At 31.3% G+C, this 17,143-nt stretch overlaps 1 protein-coding gene across 2 annotated transcripts; it reads left to right on the forward strand.

Annotated features, from left to right (window-relative positions):
• Positions 1 to 119: 119 nt before the first annotated feature.
• Positions 120 to 16,795, forward strand: LOC109605160 (probable serine/threonine-protein kinase yakA). 2 transcript variants are annotated; one of them, XM_049961658.1, is made up of 4 exons: positions 120 to 305; positions 12,572 to 12,797; positions 12,909 to 15,711; positions 15,778 to 16,795. In XM_049961658.1, the coding sequence occupies exons 1-4, from the start codon at positions 288 to 290 to the stop codon at positions 16,238 to 16,240; spliced, it is 3,510 nt and encodes a 1,169-aa protein (XP_049817615.1). In that variant the 5' UTR covers positions 120 to 287; the 3' UTR covers positions 16,241 to 16,795. The 2 variants fall into 2 exon arrangements, with proteins under 2 accessions (XP_049817615.1, XP_019877293.2); XM_020021734.2 differs by having other exon boundaries at positions 15,790 to 16,795.
• Positions 16,796 to 17,143: the final 348 nt, after the last annotated feature.

Consider the following 17,143-nt stretch of genomic DNA (forward strand, 5'->3'; position numbering starts at 1 on the left):
AACTGCAGGGCAACTTTCTATGGGCCCCTTTCTTCCCACATACCGGCGGCATCGCGCGACCCCTTCCCTTCTTCGCTTAGACAAGATCGCAGCTTCTTCCAACGTTTTTCAGTTGATCACTGGCGGTCTTCAGTCTATCTTCAGTTGGACCGCGATGAACAACTAATTGATATTTCGGATTATTTTTTTTTAATAGTAGCGATAGTAACAGTGTTCCAATTGCGGTGATAGTGAAGTTCCACTTTGGTTGTTTTTTTTTTTATTTTTTTTCGGTACGAACTCGCACAATGTGGATTAAATACTGTGTAAGTGAGAATAATTGATTAATTATGTGTGAAAGGAGATGATAAATTGATTATGGACCGATTGAGGAAGTGAAGGGCGTTCTTCGTGCGGCGGATCAATTCGTAAAAATTATGTCGATTTTACCGGTGAAAATGTGATTCGGTTCGATTAAAGCATAATCAACATTATTTTTTATATGTACAAGACCAATAACTATTTTACCATAAAAATTTATATTAAAATTATTTATTTTAGTTTTTAGAGATATTCAATATTTTTTATTCTTAAAAGTTTTCTTTTTGGGTTTTTAAAATAATTATAATAATAAAAATAAGGAAAAACTAATAATTAGCCAGCATATTTTTATAAAATATTTTAAAAATTTAAACAAAATTAGTGTTTACAAAAGAAAATAAAATTTATAAAAATGTTTGTATGCGTATATTGAAAATTTTGGAACGCTGAATTCTCAATTAAATTTTAAAATTAAATTCATCAAACTAGATTTTTTTTCATATACATATATTAGAATATTATTAAAATTGTGTTGCAAAATTTGAAAATATATTTCTTTTAAAAATTATAATTTTTAAATTTTAAAATAAAAAAAATCAATATTTCAAATGTTATTAATATTTAATCAGAATGTGCCATAAGTTTCAAGTGAATTAATATATGTTATATATCTCTAAAATAATATTCTACATATTTTTAATTCTTAAAATACAACTAAAATGATAAATTTTAATTCATATGCAAAATATAGTACGATTTTTTATATTAATTATACAAAGTGAGTTCTAAAAACTTCCCTCTAACTTTTGAATGGGCCGTCGAATAAAAACGATATAAAAATTTAAATTTTGTCATAAAATTGATATGTGCCAAATGACCACATTATTTTTTAATGGAAATGGAGTTATATATAAAGTATTTTTTTTATATTTTTAAAAATATTTTAAATTTTTTTTATTGATTGGCATTTATATTTTTTTAAGATACAATCCTCATATTTAGGTGTTTAAAATACGAATTTTTTAATTGGTTAACCTTTTTGCATTTTATATTCTATTTGTTTAGTTTACAATTTTTGTTTTTTAATTAGTTATAGTCTTTTTGTATTCTATACTCTATTTTTTAAGCTTACAATATTTATAATAATATGTTTAAAATGCCAAAATATAACAAGAAAATATTTTCTTTATTTTTTAAATTATTTGGCATTTTTATATTTTATATTTTATTTTTTAGGATTATATTTCTCATATTTAGGTGTTTAAAATACCAAAACATAAAGAAATAATATTTCTATTTTTTTAATTGGTTAATGTTTAAAATGTCAATATTTCCGGAGAAAATATTTTCAATTTTTTTTTTTAATTTATTGTAATTTTTATGTTTTATATTTCATTTTTTAAGTTTACGATTCTTATTTTTATGTTTATGTTATGTTTAAAATACCAAAATTTATAGGGAAAATATGTAGTTTTTTTAATTGATTTTTTATGTATTTTATATTTAATTATTTTTTATTTTACTATTTTCTTATCTAAATGTTAAAAATGCCAAAATTTTAAGGGAAAATATTATTATTTAATATTTTATTTTTCGAAGATTATAATTTTCATATATGAGTGTTTAAAATGTCAAAATTTAACGAGAAAATATTTTCTAAATTGTTTTCTAAATTTTTGGCATTTTTATGTTTTATATTTTATTATTTTTTATTCTATTTTTTCAAGATTATTTTCATTTTTAGGTATTTAAAATACTAAAATTTATATAAATTTTTTGTTTTTTTTTTTTAAAATTAGTTACAATTTTTATATTTTATATTTTATTTTTTTATAATTATTATAATTTTCAAATTTATGTGTTTAAAAAGTCAAAATTTAAAGAGAAAATATTTTCCAATCATTTAAATTTAAAATTTTCTTATTTAAATGTTTAAAATGGCAAAATTAAGAGGAAAAATATTTTATAAAATTAGAAAATGTTTTCCCTTTAAATTTTGGTATTTAAACACTTAAATATGAAAATTGTAAACTGTAAAAATATAGATATAAAAATGACAACCAATTTAAAAAATATAGAAAATATTTCTTCTTTTCTTTTTTAATTTACTTTTTTTTTTAATGTTACAATTAAAATCAGTTGGATAAACAATAAAATTAGAATAACTTATGAAATTTAATATATTCGAGGTAGACATAGTCAATATTTACAAATGTAACCGTCATAAAATGTAAATAGTAAAATCAATAAATCACCTTCGAAGTCAATTTGCTCAAAAATACAATTGGTACGATAGTTTTTACGTGAAAGCCTAGTTCGAACGAGGAATTCCGACGTCAATTTCGCCCGAATGCGGCAATAATTGTTTTCTACCAAACCATATTTGCATGGCAAATACGGAAAAGCCGATTTAATCTTCCACAAGAATGTGTGTCAAAGATTAGCGAATGGGAACGATGGCGCAAAATAAATTAGCATTGAAACACAAAACTAATTAAATAATTCGAAACACTGTTCCGACACTTTTACCTGGAGGAAGAGTGCGCGTCCATCATTGTGTGGAATTTCTCAGGTGAAATATTCATTTTCGAGCAGGCATCTTGTCTTATTTGCTTCAATTATGTTAGATCGTTTAATTTATTATACACTTATCGAGTTTTGGCGAAAGTTCACTGTCCAAATAAAAAGTTCGTTCGTAACGTTGTTAGGCCTAATTTAAAAAGGTGTGAAAATGATAATTTTATTTTTCTATTTTCGTTTGTTGTTGTCGTTCCAAAAGTTTCGTGCTACAAAAACTTTTACCTTTCTTTGCATTAATATTCATGTTGGTCGGTACAAGAATGCGACAAAATACAGTTAATCGATTTGCCTTATATAAATTTGATTAAGTGGAACAAAAATTATTAATAATAAATATTATATGTATGTGTAACTTGTGACTCTTGTGTAACGAATGCGGCTAAAATTGCATAACCGGTGCATATTGCATCCAACTGCGGGTGTGAAATGGACTTTTACTCGTCATTATGTGGGGAATTTAATTAAAATATTAATGGCAAAAAATTAAATATATTACAATAAAACTTAATATTTAACTTTCAATAATAAATATTTAAAATGTGCGAACGTCAATAAAAATAATTTCCTTCAGTTTTAATATCTACTACGGCATGAAATGGCATTTAAGTGCATTCACCAATAGAGATTTCCAATCTTCCATTCTAAGGTTTCATTTCCTTTGGATTTGCCTACTTACATACGAAAACAGGGACTGGAACGGCACCGTAGGAACGTGAACAATTAATTAAAAATAAAATAAACACCAATTAATATGTAATGATTGCGGCAACAAATTGGCATCGGTTTCCTATGTAATTCAAGTGGGTCTCCCACTCGGCCGTTTCTTGTTTATAAATACAATGACCGACATTTTGCATCCAACTTTCATCCAATCACTTACCGAAAAACACAAAACTAGTCGCATAATTGTTTGGATATTTTTTTATTTTGCCAGTTGTGTACTTTCTTTTATGCGGTTGTCGAATATTTTTGCATAAATATTTGCGTTTAGCGCAGGTCAAATGTTAAATTTTTTGTCCACTCCAAGATAATAATAAAATAAATGTCCGTGTAATGATGTTTGCAAATCTAATTGCCATGGAATACGTAAAATTGTCATTTGGTATGTAAATCCGTGACAAAAAATATTTAAATATCATGGTTATAAAATAAAAATGAATAATAACATTCAAATTAAAAGTATTAATTTAATTTTATTTCTATTTTTTGTTTAAGCTTATTATTTTTTTATTTTTCATTCCGTTTGTATTTTTCATACATAAAGTGGTGGACATTATTATAGCAACTTTTCAAAATGTTAAATTTTTAGCAATAACTCTTTTATTTAAAGTAATCTGTTAAAATAGTATTAATTTACTATTGTTTTTTTACAGTATTATAAAAACCACTATATTCTTATTTTATAAAATGTACTTTTAGACTTCTTGTTTCTCTCGATATTAATAAATCTGAATTATAATTTTTCTTACAGTTTCATCAATGATTAAATAATTATAATTAACAACTAGTAAATAATCTATTTAAGTTCACAGAGAATAATGAAAGATTATAAAGTAAAAAGTGGCTATAATTTTGAACATTAAAAAATATAGCTTTTTTTAAAGAATAAATTTAGAAAACAGAAAAAACCATAAATATTATAGTACTGGCATCCAATTGAAGCAGTACAACTCATATTTCTAATATATTTTAATAAGTTTATGTCGACTACAATTTATTAAAAAAATCCATATTGAGCAACATTTAAAGTTAAAAATATTTTCTAATCTTGTTTTTTTTATTTACCATTTTATAATTTTGTAATATAAAATTCAATGTAAAAATATTAATTGTATTTTTTTTTTATTAAATATTTTTATTATTCTGTTTCTCTAATTTTTTAAATAAATCATTTTTTTTATTCCATATGGCTATTTAAAAACTTCCAATAGTTCAATAGTTTATATAGAATTTTAAAGTATGTACTTAAAATACTGAAATTTAAATGGAAAGTATATTTATATATTTTTTTTATTAATTTTAATTTTTTATTTGATTTTCTAATATTATAATATAAAATTCAAAGTAAAATATTAATAATTTTTTTTTAAATTTCTTGTCATTCTGTTTTGCCAGAATTAAATACATATTAACATTTAAAGAGAAATATTTTCAAATTTTGTCTTTTTGTATTGGTTTGTCATTTTTTTGTTTTATTTTCTAATTTAAAATTCAATGTAAAAATATTAGTTGTATTTTTTTATTAAATATTTTTATTATTCTGTTTATCTAATTTTAAAGTACATACTAAAATTTAAATGGAAAATATATTTATATTTTTTATTGGTTTCAATTTTTTGTTTGATTTTCTATTTTTTTAATACAAAACAACAGTACAATATTAATAATATTTTTTATTCCATTTTTTATCATTCTGCTTTGCTATTTTTTTGTTTGTTTTCATAATATTTTAAAGAAAAACATATTTTTTGTCACTTCTTTAGTTTTTTATATTCTTAAGCTCAACTTAAGTTGTAAATTACAGTTGCACATAAAAATCATAAAATGTTCAAGTTGCTCCATTTTTAATACTAAAAAGTAAGCACATAAAATAATAAAATTTAAATGGAAAATATATTTATATATATATATATATATATATATATATATATATATATATATATATATATATATATATATATTATTGGTTTCAATTTTTTATTTGATTTTCTAATTTTCTAATACAAAATTCAAAGTAAAATATTTGTGATATTTTTTATACAAATTTTTCTCATCCTGTTTTGTCATTTTTTTATAATATTTCAAAGAAAAAAATATATCCATTAATATTTTTTGACACACTCTTTAGTTTTTTACAGTTGAACAAAATAATAATAAAATTTGCGAAACGAGGATATCGTGTCCAAGTTGTCCCATTTTTTAACACGAGAAATCTTAATGTCCAGTCCCCTTCGAAAATCTCAAAATTAATTTTTTTTAGTTGTCCCGTCATGTGGAAAAGTAACATAATGACTCGCGGTTACACTAACAAGATAATAAATTGATTTTGCCGTGACTCGAATAAAAATGAAATAAATCATTTCGATCCGCGTCGAATTGGCCGCGTCCACCCAATCGCTCCAGTTTCGTGCCGGATACCACGAAACACACTAAAACAATTAAACTTCAATTTGATGAGATAACATCGCGGTTCCGAAAAGCCATGTAGTTTAAAAAAAAAAAAGAAGTAAATCGCTACAATTATCTGGTGCGCATTGTCTGCTGTTTCTTTCTTTCTTACTTTCGTTTTATGTAATTAATCATTCACCAGACTGAATCGAGATTACATTATACAACTTGACATGATTCAGATGCAAAATAGGAAGTGCGAGTCTTCAAATCTGATATGCAACGCGAGTCTTCCTTGTGCCAAAGGTAAGACAAATCGTTGCAAAAGTAAAAGGAGCGTGTAATTTCTACGAGGCATTAGGATTGACTCATTTGGATCGGCGAATGCAGCAAAACCGATCTGGATCATGTGTTCGTTGATTATGGTCGTTAGATTCGATAAGTCGTTATTCAAATATCGAATGCCACTGATTTCGCACGATCATTATGTTGGCTTGGTTCGATCTGGGCGTTATTATTTATGAATTAACTGCAAATAACTACGTGGATTGGTTTCAATACAACTGGACTCGAATTAATGGGATAATGGAGTGTAAAGGCAATTACGGTTAATGTACTGTTTATTGGAAAAGTATTTTTGCCGGGGAAAAGCAGATTTATGTCAGATATTAACGAAATTATTGCTTTTTATATTGTAATGATTATTGGCTGAATAATTTGCAAAAAAAGACATCTAAATTAACAATAAAATATTCGTTCCAGAGTAAGGTTATTTAGATAGTAAATATACCATAACTATCCTTTAATACAGATAATTAAATATTTTTATGCGCAGACATAACTGTGACAATAAAACTTTTCATACAGTCATTTTTTTAATCACAAACGTTCAAATATCAAAATGAATTACTATTTAAAAAAATAGAACAGTACTTGATTGATCCTTCCTTGTTGTGAGTCTCATAGCTCTTTGGTTTAATATGGGGGACTCTGTACCTGTTTCCACCCTACACTGTTTCAGAACCACCTCCAAAAGTAATAGTTCGAACTATGTTTTACTCATGGTATCAGTTACGGGGTAAGCCAATCCAAATACGGATAAAACATCATACATTTGGATTATTTGTTCTTGTCTTAGACTGCAATGTTCAAAAATTGCAATTATATCGGCAAAATCTTCTTTGAGGCATTTTACGGTGTTAAAGAATAGATAAATTATTAACTTCAAAGTACGCTCAGTATATATACATTTATTTCATTTTATTTTATTTAATTAAATAACAATTTATGTACAGGGAGTCCCCAAAAATTAAACATATGTTTTTGACCTTAAAAAGGCCTATTCGATCCAATTTACTTATATACCAATATGCTTCCTAAAAGAGATGTAGGCCTTTAAAGGTTGTTCCAGTTGCTGTAATGTTCTTCATAATTGATCTCACAAAATAAATCAATTTTTATTTTTTTAATATTTAGGTGTTTGATTTAAACATAATTATTATTACATCTCCTAGAATTTTAGAGATAAAAATTCAAAATTGATTTTGCTTGGAAATGGTGCATGCTATCGAAGTTCAACAAGAGGACCATTTTTAGGCAAAAACTCTTAAAATTTCATTTTGTAATATCACAGTCAAAATAAACTACAATACAAAAAAGTTAGGGGACTTTTAACCTCCTCTTTACCCCCTCCCAACACTCCTCTATTAAAATTTTTAAATCATTTTAAACCCACTTTGTTAGACATGAAAAGTTACGTAACTGGACAAAATTTCTTTATTCTACCTTTGGTAGTTTCCGAGATATATTATAATACCTTAGGAAGTATATTGGTATATAGGTAAATTGAGTCGAATAGGTCTATTTTGAGGTCAAGAGTATGTGAATGATTTTATTAATTAAAATTGAATTTTCAAGTATCTTGATTATTAAACACAACGATATGAAATACTTTGGTTCTAAAATTAGTAATCCTCCTCCTCTTCTCAAACAAACAGGGGGCAAGTTTAAAATCTTATTCGAATTTTGTGGCTAAAAATACGTAGGTAACATTTGTCTTAAACATACTAACTGTACTGTAAGAAATTCATTTTTTCGTCTCGTCATCTTTTATCTGAACTTGGTGCCATTCTTCTCCAATCCACTCATTAAGGCATATTTCAAATGACAGTTAATAACTTACTAGTGTGTATGTTTGAATTTGTCAGTAGGGCAACGTAAGATTTTTAAAGTTACCCCTGTCCCACCTGAGAAGTGGGCAAAGGAATACTAATTCTAGTATTAGCATATTACCAGATTAAAAAATCACCCTGTCTATATAAATCTTTTAAAGTGAAGCAAATACAATTAAATAAATGCTCTTATCCGATTCAACGTGTGAGACCATTAAATCGAACCTGGATAATTTATGACTGTTTTACACACAGCTCCACAACTGCAATTACCGACCTGATCTATTGGCATTATCCCCCGTGCGAATATCTCCATTGAAAACTCGCCAGTGAAAGTCCCAACCAGAAATTTATATAATAGAGCATATAACCGTACTCATCAGCATCCGACAAATTATACCATATCAATTTCTCCTTGACGCGCGAAGAAATTGAAACGGAATTCATAAATAAATTACGGGGTGATGCAGCTCACTTACTACTTAGATCAATCGATCACCCCAATTCTGTATTAATTAGTTTGCAAATAAGTCCGGCGTGAATCTGTACCGGGTTTATTAATGCAAATTCCTGATAATATTATTAGTTCCGGAACTTAAGTAATTTGTCTTTGCGATGGATTCGTATGAATCGTCGTTGTTTTCGGTGCTCAATCGAAAGGGAACGTTGACGAGTTTGTGGAAGATCTTATTAAACGTTTTGCATAATCATTACGACAGGGTTTTAATTAAAATTACTCCGATATCTCGTTCAGACTTGTTACGTATATAAATTAAAGATCATACGGTTAAATGGTGACAAACAATCATAACTCTTTGTTTAAGGAATGTGAAAGTCCTTGCAGATTTTAAGATACAGTTATGGCTCAATTTGTTTCAATAAGTTTCAGCCTGCTAGAAAAGCATTCATTAATTTTAACATAATTATGTGTTATTGTCCATTTAAACTGGTTTAGCTTTCTATTGAGATCTAAATCTTATGATTTTTGAAAAATTCTATCCAACTTTATGGAAGTAACCGGAGGATTCAAACCAGAAAGTACAAAAATCAGCTATAAGTAATAAATATTTATATTTATTTTAACTCCCAAAACAATGAAACATTTATGGCTTTATGCATACATTGTTAATTAAATTTATAAGTAAACAATACAATGCTAATTGGCAAAAATTGATTAATTAAATAACAAAAACGGAGAAATTCTGTGTTACTAATCATCATCCACTTCACTAATTATTCATAACACAGAAGCCAAACAATGTAGAGAAATTGGAAATGTTTATTGTTTGTTTACTGGTATTAGTCAATCATCCTTCAATGGCAATCAGATTACATATTTAAACAAAATCGATTATAACAGCAAACTTTCTTTGGGCATAAGTGGATTAGCAACGACAATTTATGAAACGTGAATAGAAGATCGCTCTCTATCTATTAAGAAATAACTGAAAGTTGATGGAAGATCTTCGGACGTATTGTGAGTGGTATTACTAAAAATCAAATCATTATGCAAATCGCAAACATTGCCTGCAAGAAAATTCTATATTTGGACCTATCAATTTAGCTCCCAACCAAATCTTAGGTGTTGTAAATAACGATTTAGCAACATTCAGTTTAATTACCTTGGTATTTATGCTTTCTTCGTTTTTTTCAACTTCAGTAGGTCATAGTGAACGGTAAAACACTTATCTGGATTGGCAATAAATCCTAGAAACTGAAACACCTATAATTTTTTCCTCGAAAACGTGTTGAGGCAAGTATCAAAAATTTCACCAATTCAATTGTCGTCGGTCATTTTATATTCACAACGAGAGACGTAAAATAATAGAGGTCTTAAACTTGTTTTACGAGACGACCCGCCCAGCAGAAGTTTAATCATTAACGGTGAAAGTTGTCGTTTATGTTTAAAAAAATGTTTAAGGCAAATTAGAAGACTCGAAGTAGACGTGTCACTTTCGTATAATTAAAGACAACGGTTCCATCCAAATTGTTTCTAAAAATTACCGCAAAATTACATCTGTAATGTCGGAATAAGATAGTCGTGATGACATGAAATGAAAGTGCGAGATAAATTTTTGGCTATGTTTGTTTGGTTTTCATTTGTAATTGCAAATGCTTTTACTTTGCTTTTTTTTCTTACACTTGCGTCTTAAGATTGGTTGTTGCCCAATTACAAGACCACTTCCTTCTTCTGGCTTAATTGAAGGCCTTACCTTATCTTCCAATTTTACAACCGTGTAATTGAAGACAAAACTAATGCAACTCAATCGTTCCCCACTATTAGTTTTTTATGTTTGGTAATAACTCATTTTCTTAAACCTTCATCAAATTGTTCGACGTGTTTATTTCGTTTGATTTAAACAGTTTATTGCCTGTAATTTAATTTAATTTTTATGTCACTTTGTAATTACGGTACTTTTACTTGATCATCTAGAAGTTAGCACTTTCTTCCTTTGTAATTATTCAAAACATTTCCATTATAATATAATAAGCGTATTCTTCTTTGCAAATAGATTTGCTACTGGACATTTCATAACACGACAAAAATAGCATTGCCAACGCCCAAATACTTTCGCCACACAATACTAATTAGCAAATGCCGGTGATTAAGCTTAAAAGTAAAACCTAGAAGTTTCGCATGTCTAATTTACACTAGTTTCCAATATAAACGATTTAAAATACACTTCACCATCGCCCTGATACAAATCTGATTCGTTTCGTTACATGATTTGCCACAGCGAAGAAATGTTTCAATTACAACACTGATTACCAAAACAAAAACTGCAGTAATAGACGCAACGAAAGTAAAATTCGTCCACAAAACCGATTCGGGAAATCATTGGTGCGTACCCAAAATTGATCCATCACAAGGCCAAAGTGAAATGACCTTGAGAAATCTCTCAGCATATAATCAGGTATCATTGTTCCGATGCCCATTTTCACGCTTCAAACTAGGCGGTAAAAGTCAATAAACCTCATTTAAATGATATTAATATTTTAGGTCAGGAGAACACTGTGATCTATTGAAGCGGATATGATATAAACGGCGGTCGATTTATTCGGTAATTCCGTGGTATTGTTCTTGTAAATGACCCGTTAATCATTGTCCGATTATCGAACAATTTCGGTATTGAAAATGACTGGCATTTAAATCGAAGAAAACCGGCCGTGGAACGCGTCTTGTGGTAACAACTCGTTTCAACTAAACGACACTATATAGAGGGTTTTTCTTTGATGTTAAATCCGCTTAGAAAAACACGGTGAAACACCGTAAATACAATTGTGGTTAATGGTTTTCGATACAGCATTCTTCGATCGCGTCAAGAGAGATTAACAAACATTTTCACCTCACCTTTTATAGCTTCATTGCCAATGTCAGCAAGAAATTGCGTCGAAGAAATGAAAGCACGTCGAATTGACAAAGCCGGTGCGTTTTGCTCACCGGAATAAATTTAATTCAATTTCGTGTGCGCACCGTTGATGGGTCCCAGGGCTTGGGCTGTTTGAAACGTGTGTTTCGTGGAACTTGATGAGCCTGAACTTTCACCTGTGCCACATAATGAGCAAATAAAGCATGTGTCTGTTGCTTAGCTAAATATCACCGTTTGCTTCGGGGACTTAACTTACATTCAGATTAAGATATTAAAATGTTAATTGTGTAACATGCAGTACTTAATTTGTAGCAAGTGGTACCTGCAGACGTATAATCTTTCAGGTAATTAACAGAAAATCACTGTGGTCATAAGATATAACACATTTTTGTAATTAAGTAAAATAATTATCAATGCAGAACAATGGTTTGATTACAATTATTATGTCTGTTTATCGACCAAAGTAACCAGTTACGGTTGAAGACATCACATGGCGGAAATGTCAGATTAAGCTGGGCAAGACCTACTATCTGAATGTTATATTTTCAAAATTTCCTAGAGTATATTGTCTTGTATTCAATTAAGAGTCTTAACACTTTTGGCTTTCTCCAGGGACCCAATACAGTAATTACATTAAGCGAATCACGAATTTTCCAATAGATATGTTATTCAGTAGCCTGGTCAGGATTTCTACGGGTTTCTAAATGACCTACGCAGATCCGCATACTTAGCAATCGAAATCGAAAGCAGGAAAAGTATGAAATCGTCCGACGAAGGTACCGTTAAGTTCTAGTGGGAGATACCTTAACCTTGTCTAGACGCATCAACACAAGTTTTATTACTCGATTTTTATTAACGGTAACTCGTGTAGAAAATGAATTGAGGAAGTCTAACAGCTTAATCCAAACCGGTATGGGATCATCTTAATGTGAATTTATGAATGCATCAACCCAATTTCCCTTATGCTATTTCTTTACAAAACAATTTGGTTTATATCGTCGGCATTCTTGAATAAAATTTAAAATAAAATTTCTATTTCAGGTGCTAGCAAGCTGTTTAATAACAGCATTGTTAGCCGTAGACGAACACCGTCCCAAAAAGAAAGATGAACGAGGTAAAAGGAACCTAGAATACAGCATATCACACCATTATTCCGGTCCGCACAGTTATCGAGCTGACAGAAGAATATCCACCGGATCCCAACTTCCATACCACAACCCACCGTTCTTTCCAGGTCCTAGATCATACTCATCGTCGTATCACAAAGGTAGACCATATTCACTTCCACCACCTCCTTATGCAGTTCAAATGGAGCCTCTATTCCAATATTCACAAAAAGATCCTTTATATGATACTAACATTTTCTCCCTAAATACAGATGGCCTCAACGATTTATCCACTGACACCAACCACATCAGCGAACACATTTACGGACCACACAAGACTAAAATCATCGAACGACCGGTGTTCATTAAAGAACCAGAACCTATTATCGAAATTATTATAAAAGAGTCTAATGTCACCCTGCCACCACCACCTACCACACCACCACCAAAAAAGAAGAAGGAGGAAGTTCAAGTATTTTACGTCAAATACAAGAAAAACCCCAATTCACACGGAAAGGACAGTATTATTTATGATAAACCAATTCCGGCTATTACTCCAAAAGTACCTCATGAAGAAGAGGAGGAAGATCACCACCATCATCACCACTACCAACAAGAACACGTAACACTGCCACCACCACCAAGTACCACTTTGAGAACAATCATCAAACCTGACTCGGAGGTGTACCACAGTCCTAGTGGAATTAAAGTAACATTCGGAAAAGAAAGTTTCGACTACAGCAAACGTCAAATTAACAAACCCGACGAACATCACCAACATCAACACGCTTCTGAAATAAATCATTCCGTTCAATTCCCACAAGGAAGACAATTATCATCTTTTCCAAGTTATCAAAAGAGAGCGCCTGGTCCAGGACCGAACTTCAATTTCCAATCACCCAATAACAACTTCAGACAAGAACAAAGAGCACCACAAGCATATAGGCCATTTAACGCACCACCCCCTCCACCACCACAATTCAAACCACCATCTACATCCTTCGGTAGACCACCACCACCTCCGCAGTTCTCCTCGCCAAGCAAATATCCATTCCAATCACCACCTTACGTTAAACCATCAAGCCCATCATTCAACGGACCATCATTCAACAGACCCCCACCACCACCACCACCAGCACAATTCCCTCCAAACGGCAGCCCTTACCCTCAATTCCCCACGGGACCTTCCAACCCACCACCACCAACCTTCCAAACCCCAAGACAACCGGTTCCTTACAAACCGTTCGATCAAATCAGACCATCTCAACCAACATTCCATCCAAATCATCAAACTGAAGGTTTCCAAGGCAGTCAGCCTACTTTTGGACCATCGCAAGCACCAGCTTTCGCCCATCATCCATCTCAATCACCACCTCAGCCAACTCAACAAATTCATCATCAATCCATTAGTCAGCCACCCAAACAATTCGGTCAGTCCAATCAACAGTTGCCATCACAAGATTCATCAAGGATTCAATTTAGGCCTGAAACTCAATTGTCTACTTTCCCTACTCATTTACAATTGCCTTTACCCCAGCAATCAAATGTATTTAATAGCCATCCAAGTCAACAACCGTCTCATCAAAGCCAATTAGAAATTCAACAACAGAGGCAGCAACAGCAACATCAGCAGCAACAACAACAGCAGCAATTACAACAACAGCAACAGCTGCAACAAACTCACCAGCAGCAACAGCAACAACAGCAATATACATTCCAACAAAACAACCTGAACCAGCAACAATTCCAAAATAATCAACAAAACGAACATTTGTTGAACCTTCAACACGCCCAAAATGCTATCCCACCTGGCGGAGAGCTGATTCAAGCTTTGCCCAAGTATGAAACTCATTTCTCTGTAATTGAACCCGGAAGCAGCCAACAACCACAAACCCTTCCACTTCAGTCTCAGCCAAACTTGTTAGGTCAGCAAAATAGTAATCAGTTACAGATTCCGCAACTTCAACAGACTCAAAATACCAACGTTCAGGCGCAACTGTCTTCCCAGGAGTTTGGACAAAAGATTCAACCACAATACAGCAGTGGAGTTCAGAATATAAATGTTGAATCAAGAGGCAACGCTCAATTTAACAGTCAAATTCAAGATGCTAAGCAATACAGTGAAAGTACTAAACAAAGTAACACGCAACAAATCTTGCAACAATATTACCAACATGGAAATGTTCAAATTCAACAAAATCCAAACTATCAACAACAGAGTATTTATTCTACACCCAGACCTGTAACGAGACAACCAAGCACAACTCAAAGAATTATATATCAGAGTACCACTTCAGCCACGACAACGACAACAACGGAAGAGCCTGCCACACCTTCAACTACAACTAAGGATCCTAAGATTTTAGAAGCTCAATTGCCTGATGAAGTTCCCGAAGATCTCAGAGCACAATTGTTGTCTTCAGGTATTTTGAACAACGCCGACATTTCGATCTTAGATTACGACAAGGTTGGAGACATTCCTCTGTCCGCTTTACCTCCAGACCAATTGGCCAACTTCTACCAAGCCGGCGGTGGTTCCCAAATCGGTGCTGAAAGCGAACCGGTACCATCTGTAGTCAACACTGATGGCAAAGCAGTCTCACAGCAAGATTTCGACTTAGATTCAGCTGGTTCAGAAGTGGAAGAAGTAAAAACAAAACCCGGTGTAGAAATGAAAGTCGTTCACTACAATCCCGAAACCGATCAAGGCCAAAAAGTCCAAGAAACATACGTAAAAGGCACAGCCACACAAGTCGATCCCGTCGTATTAAACGACAACTCCTACAACAGATACCTTCCACTGAAAGTTAACGGCACCCAATTCCCAATACCCGATGTTCCCGAACTCAAGGGCAAGAAAATCTCCAGTGTCGTTATCCTAGCCCCTGTCGCTTACGATTTTTCTTCCCAAAGAAAAACCAGAAACGCCGAATCAAGCGACGAGTTAGACCTCATCCAGGGCGAAGCGTTGAAAACTCTGCTTAACAACCCCACCATGGAGAACTACAAGAAGTTCTTAGAAAACGAGAACGGCACCAGGAGTGACAAGCAAGCTGTTATTCTTCTTGTAACTGGGTAAGATTTTATTTATTATAGAAATTTTATTTGTTCGTACAATTTCTTTTTAACCGTACTAAGTAGATTGTTTAATAGGGCACCAGGAGCTAAAAAAGAAGACAAAGAGATTTACATGTACGAAGTGTCCACCCAAACTGTGAGCAAACTGAGCGGCGAACTGTCTTCCGCATTCGTGGACGCAGCCGAAGCCAACGCCGACAAAGATGCCGAAGTTGAATCCACAGTTGCTGCTTCTAACAGAATTGAAACTAGGGTTCCGTACACCGGAGAAATTGACCGCAAGGACACCTTCGAGACGTCGGACTTGAACGGGGAGGCTTCCGAATTTGACGAATCTAAAATTCCAATCATTGATCCGATGCAGGGCGACTTGGACACCGAAGCTTCTGAACAGCTCGAAAGTTTCGTCGACTTCTCTGGTAGGGCGTTGAACCACGACGACATGATTGTGTCAGAGAGCAGAGTTCATCCAAAGGAGAACAAAGTTTTGATCGAATCTGGATACAGCAAGACTGGACGCTCGTAGTTTGCCATTTTGCGTTTTGAAATCGGGTTTTAGTTGTGGTTATTCCAGCGGTTTGCAAATTCTGTTGCCATGATGTAACATTGGATGCAATTCTAAAATTATAAGCTCAGGGCTGTGCAATATTAATAAAAGAATGGTCTTCTGTTGACTGATGCAATTTTACTGTATGAAAGTTAATTAATTAATTAAACGGAGGTTTTAAATATTTTAATATTTAATATATTGTTGCATAAAAAAATGTGTATGATTTAAATTAGTATTGCACGGCTAAACTTTTTAATGTTAATTTCCTAAGCACTATATCATGGTAACAGATGAATTTTAAAAATGTAACATTAACACACTTCCTTCATTAAATTATTTTTTTCATTTTCACGAGTTTTTAAAAGTCGCCAAATCTTTCTACATGCTTCGAATAGACTTTTAAAAACAATTCATCTTTATCGCTTTATTGTCTTGTGAATTTTTAGGTTTAAGTTAAAAATTTTGGTGTTCTTTTTCCAAGAGAAGACCAAAATAATTTGTACAGTGTATGATAATTTGTATTATTTTTATAATAAAATTGTAAGTATTTAAATGGAATTTTAATTTTATTATATTTAAAGAGAAAGTTATCATTTTACACAAAATATATCAAATTAAGGTATATAATAAAAATTTAAATATTATTAAGTATTGTAATGATTTTCTATATAATTATTAGGACGGCGTTCCAGATTTTAATGTAATTCGTTGAATATTCTCATATTCCTAAAAAAGTGATTATTGTAGATAATTAGACAATAGTGACTTTGAAACAATACAAAAATTTATAAAAGGTTAAAAAAACAATAAATATATAATGGATTTTTTTATTCATATTGTGACCAAAAATATGTGAGAAGTGTGACCCAGTTGCCGTTA

Source organism: Aethina tumida, chromosome 1 (assembly GCF_024364675.1).
Source record: "Aethina tumida isolate Nest 87 chromosome 1, icAetTumi1.1, whole genome shotgun sequence".
NCBI lineage: Eukaryota > Metazoa > Arthropoda > Insecta > Coleoptera > Nitidulidae > Aethina > Aethina tumida.

Excerpts from the sequence above, each read along its gene's own strand:
- LOC109605160 (XM_049961658.1), top strand. Across the intron at positions 12,798-12,908 it reads CTCATCGTCGTATCACAAAG|ATGGCCTCAACGATTTATCC; the intron begins GTAGACCATATT and ends CCCTAAATACAG. Across the intron at positions 15,712-15,777 it reads GTTATTCTTCTTGTAACTGG|ATTGTTTAATAGGGCACCAG; the intron begins GTAAGATTTTAT and ends CGTACTAAGTAG.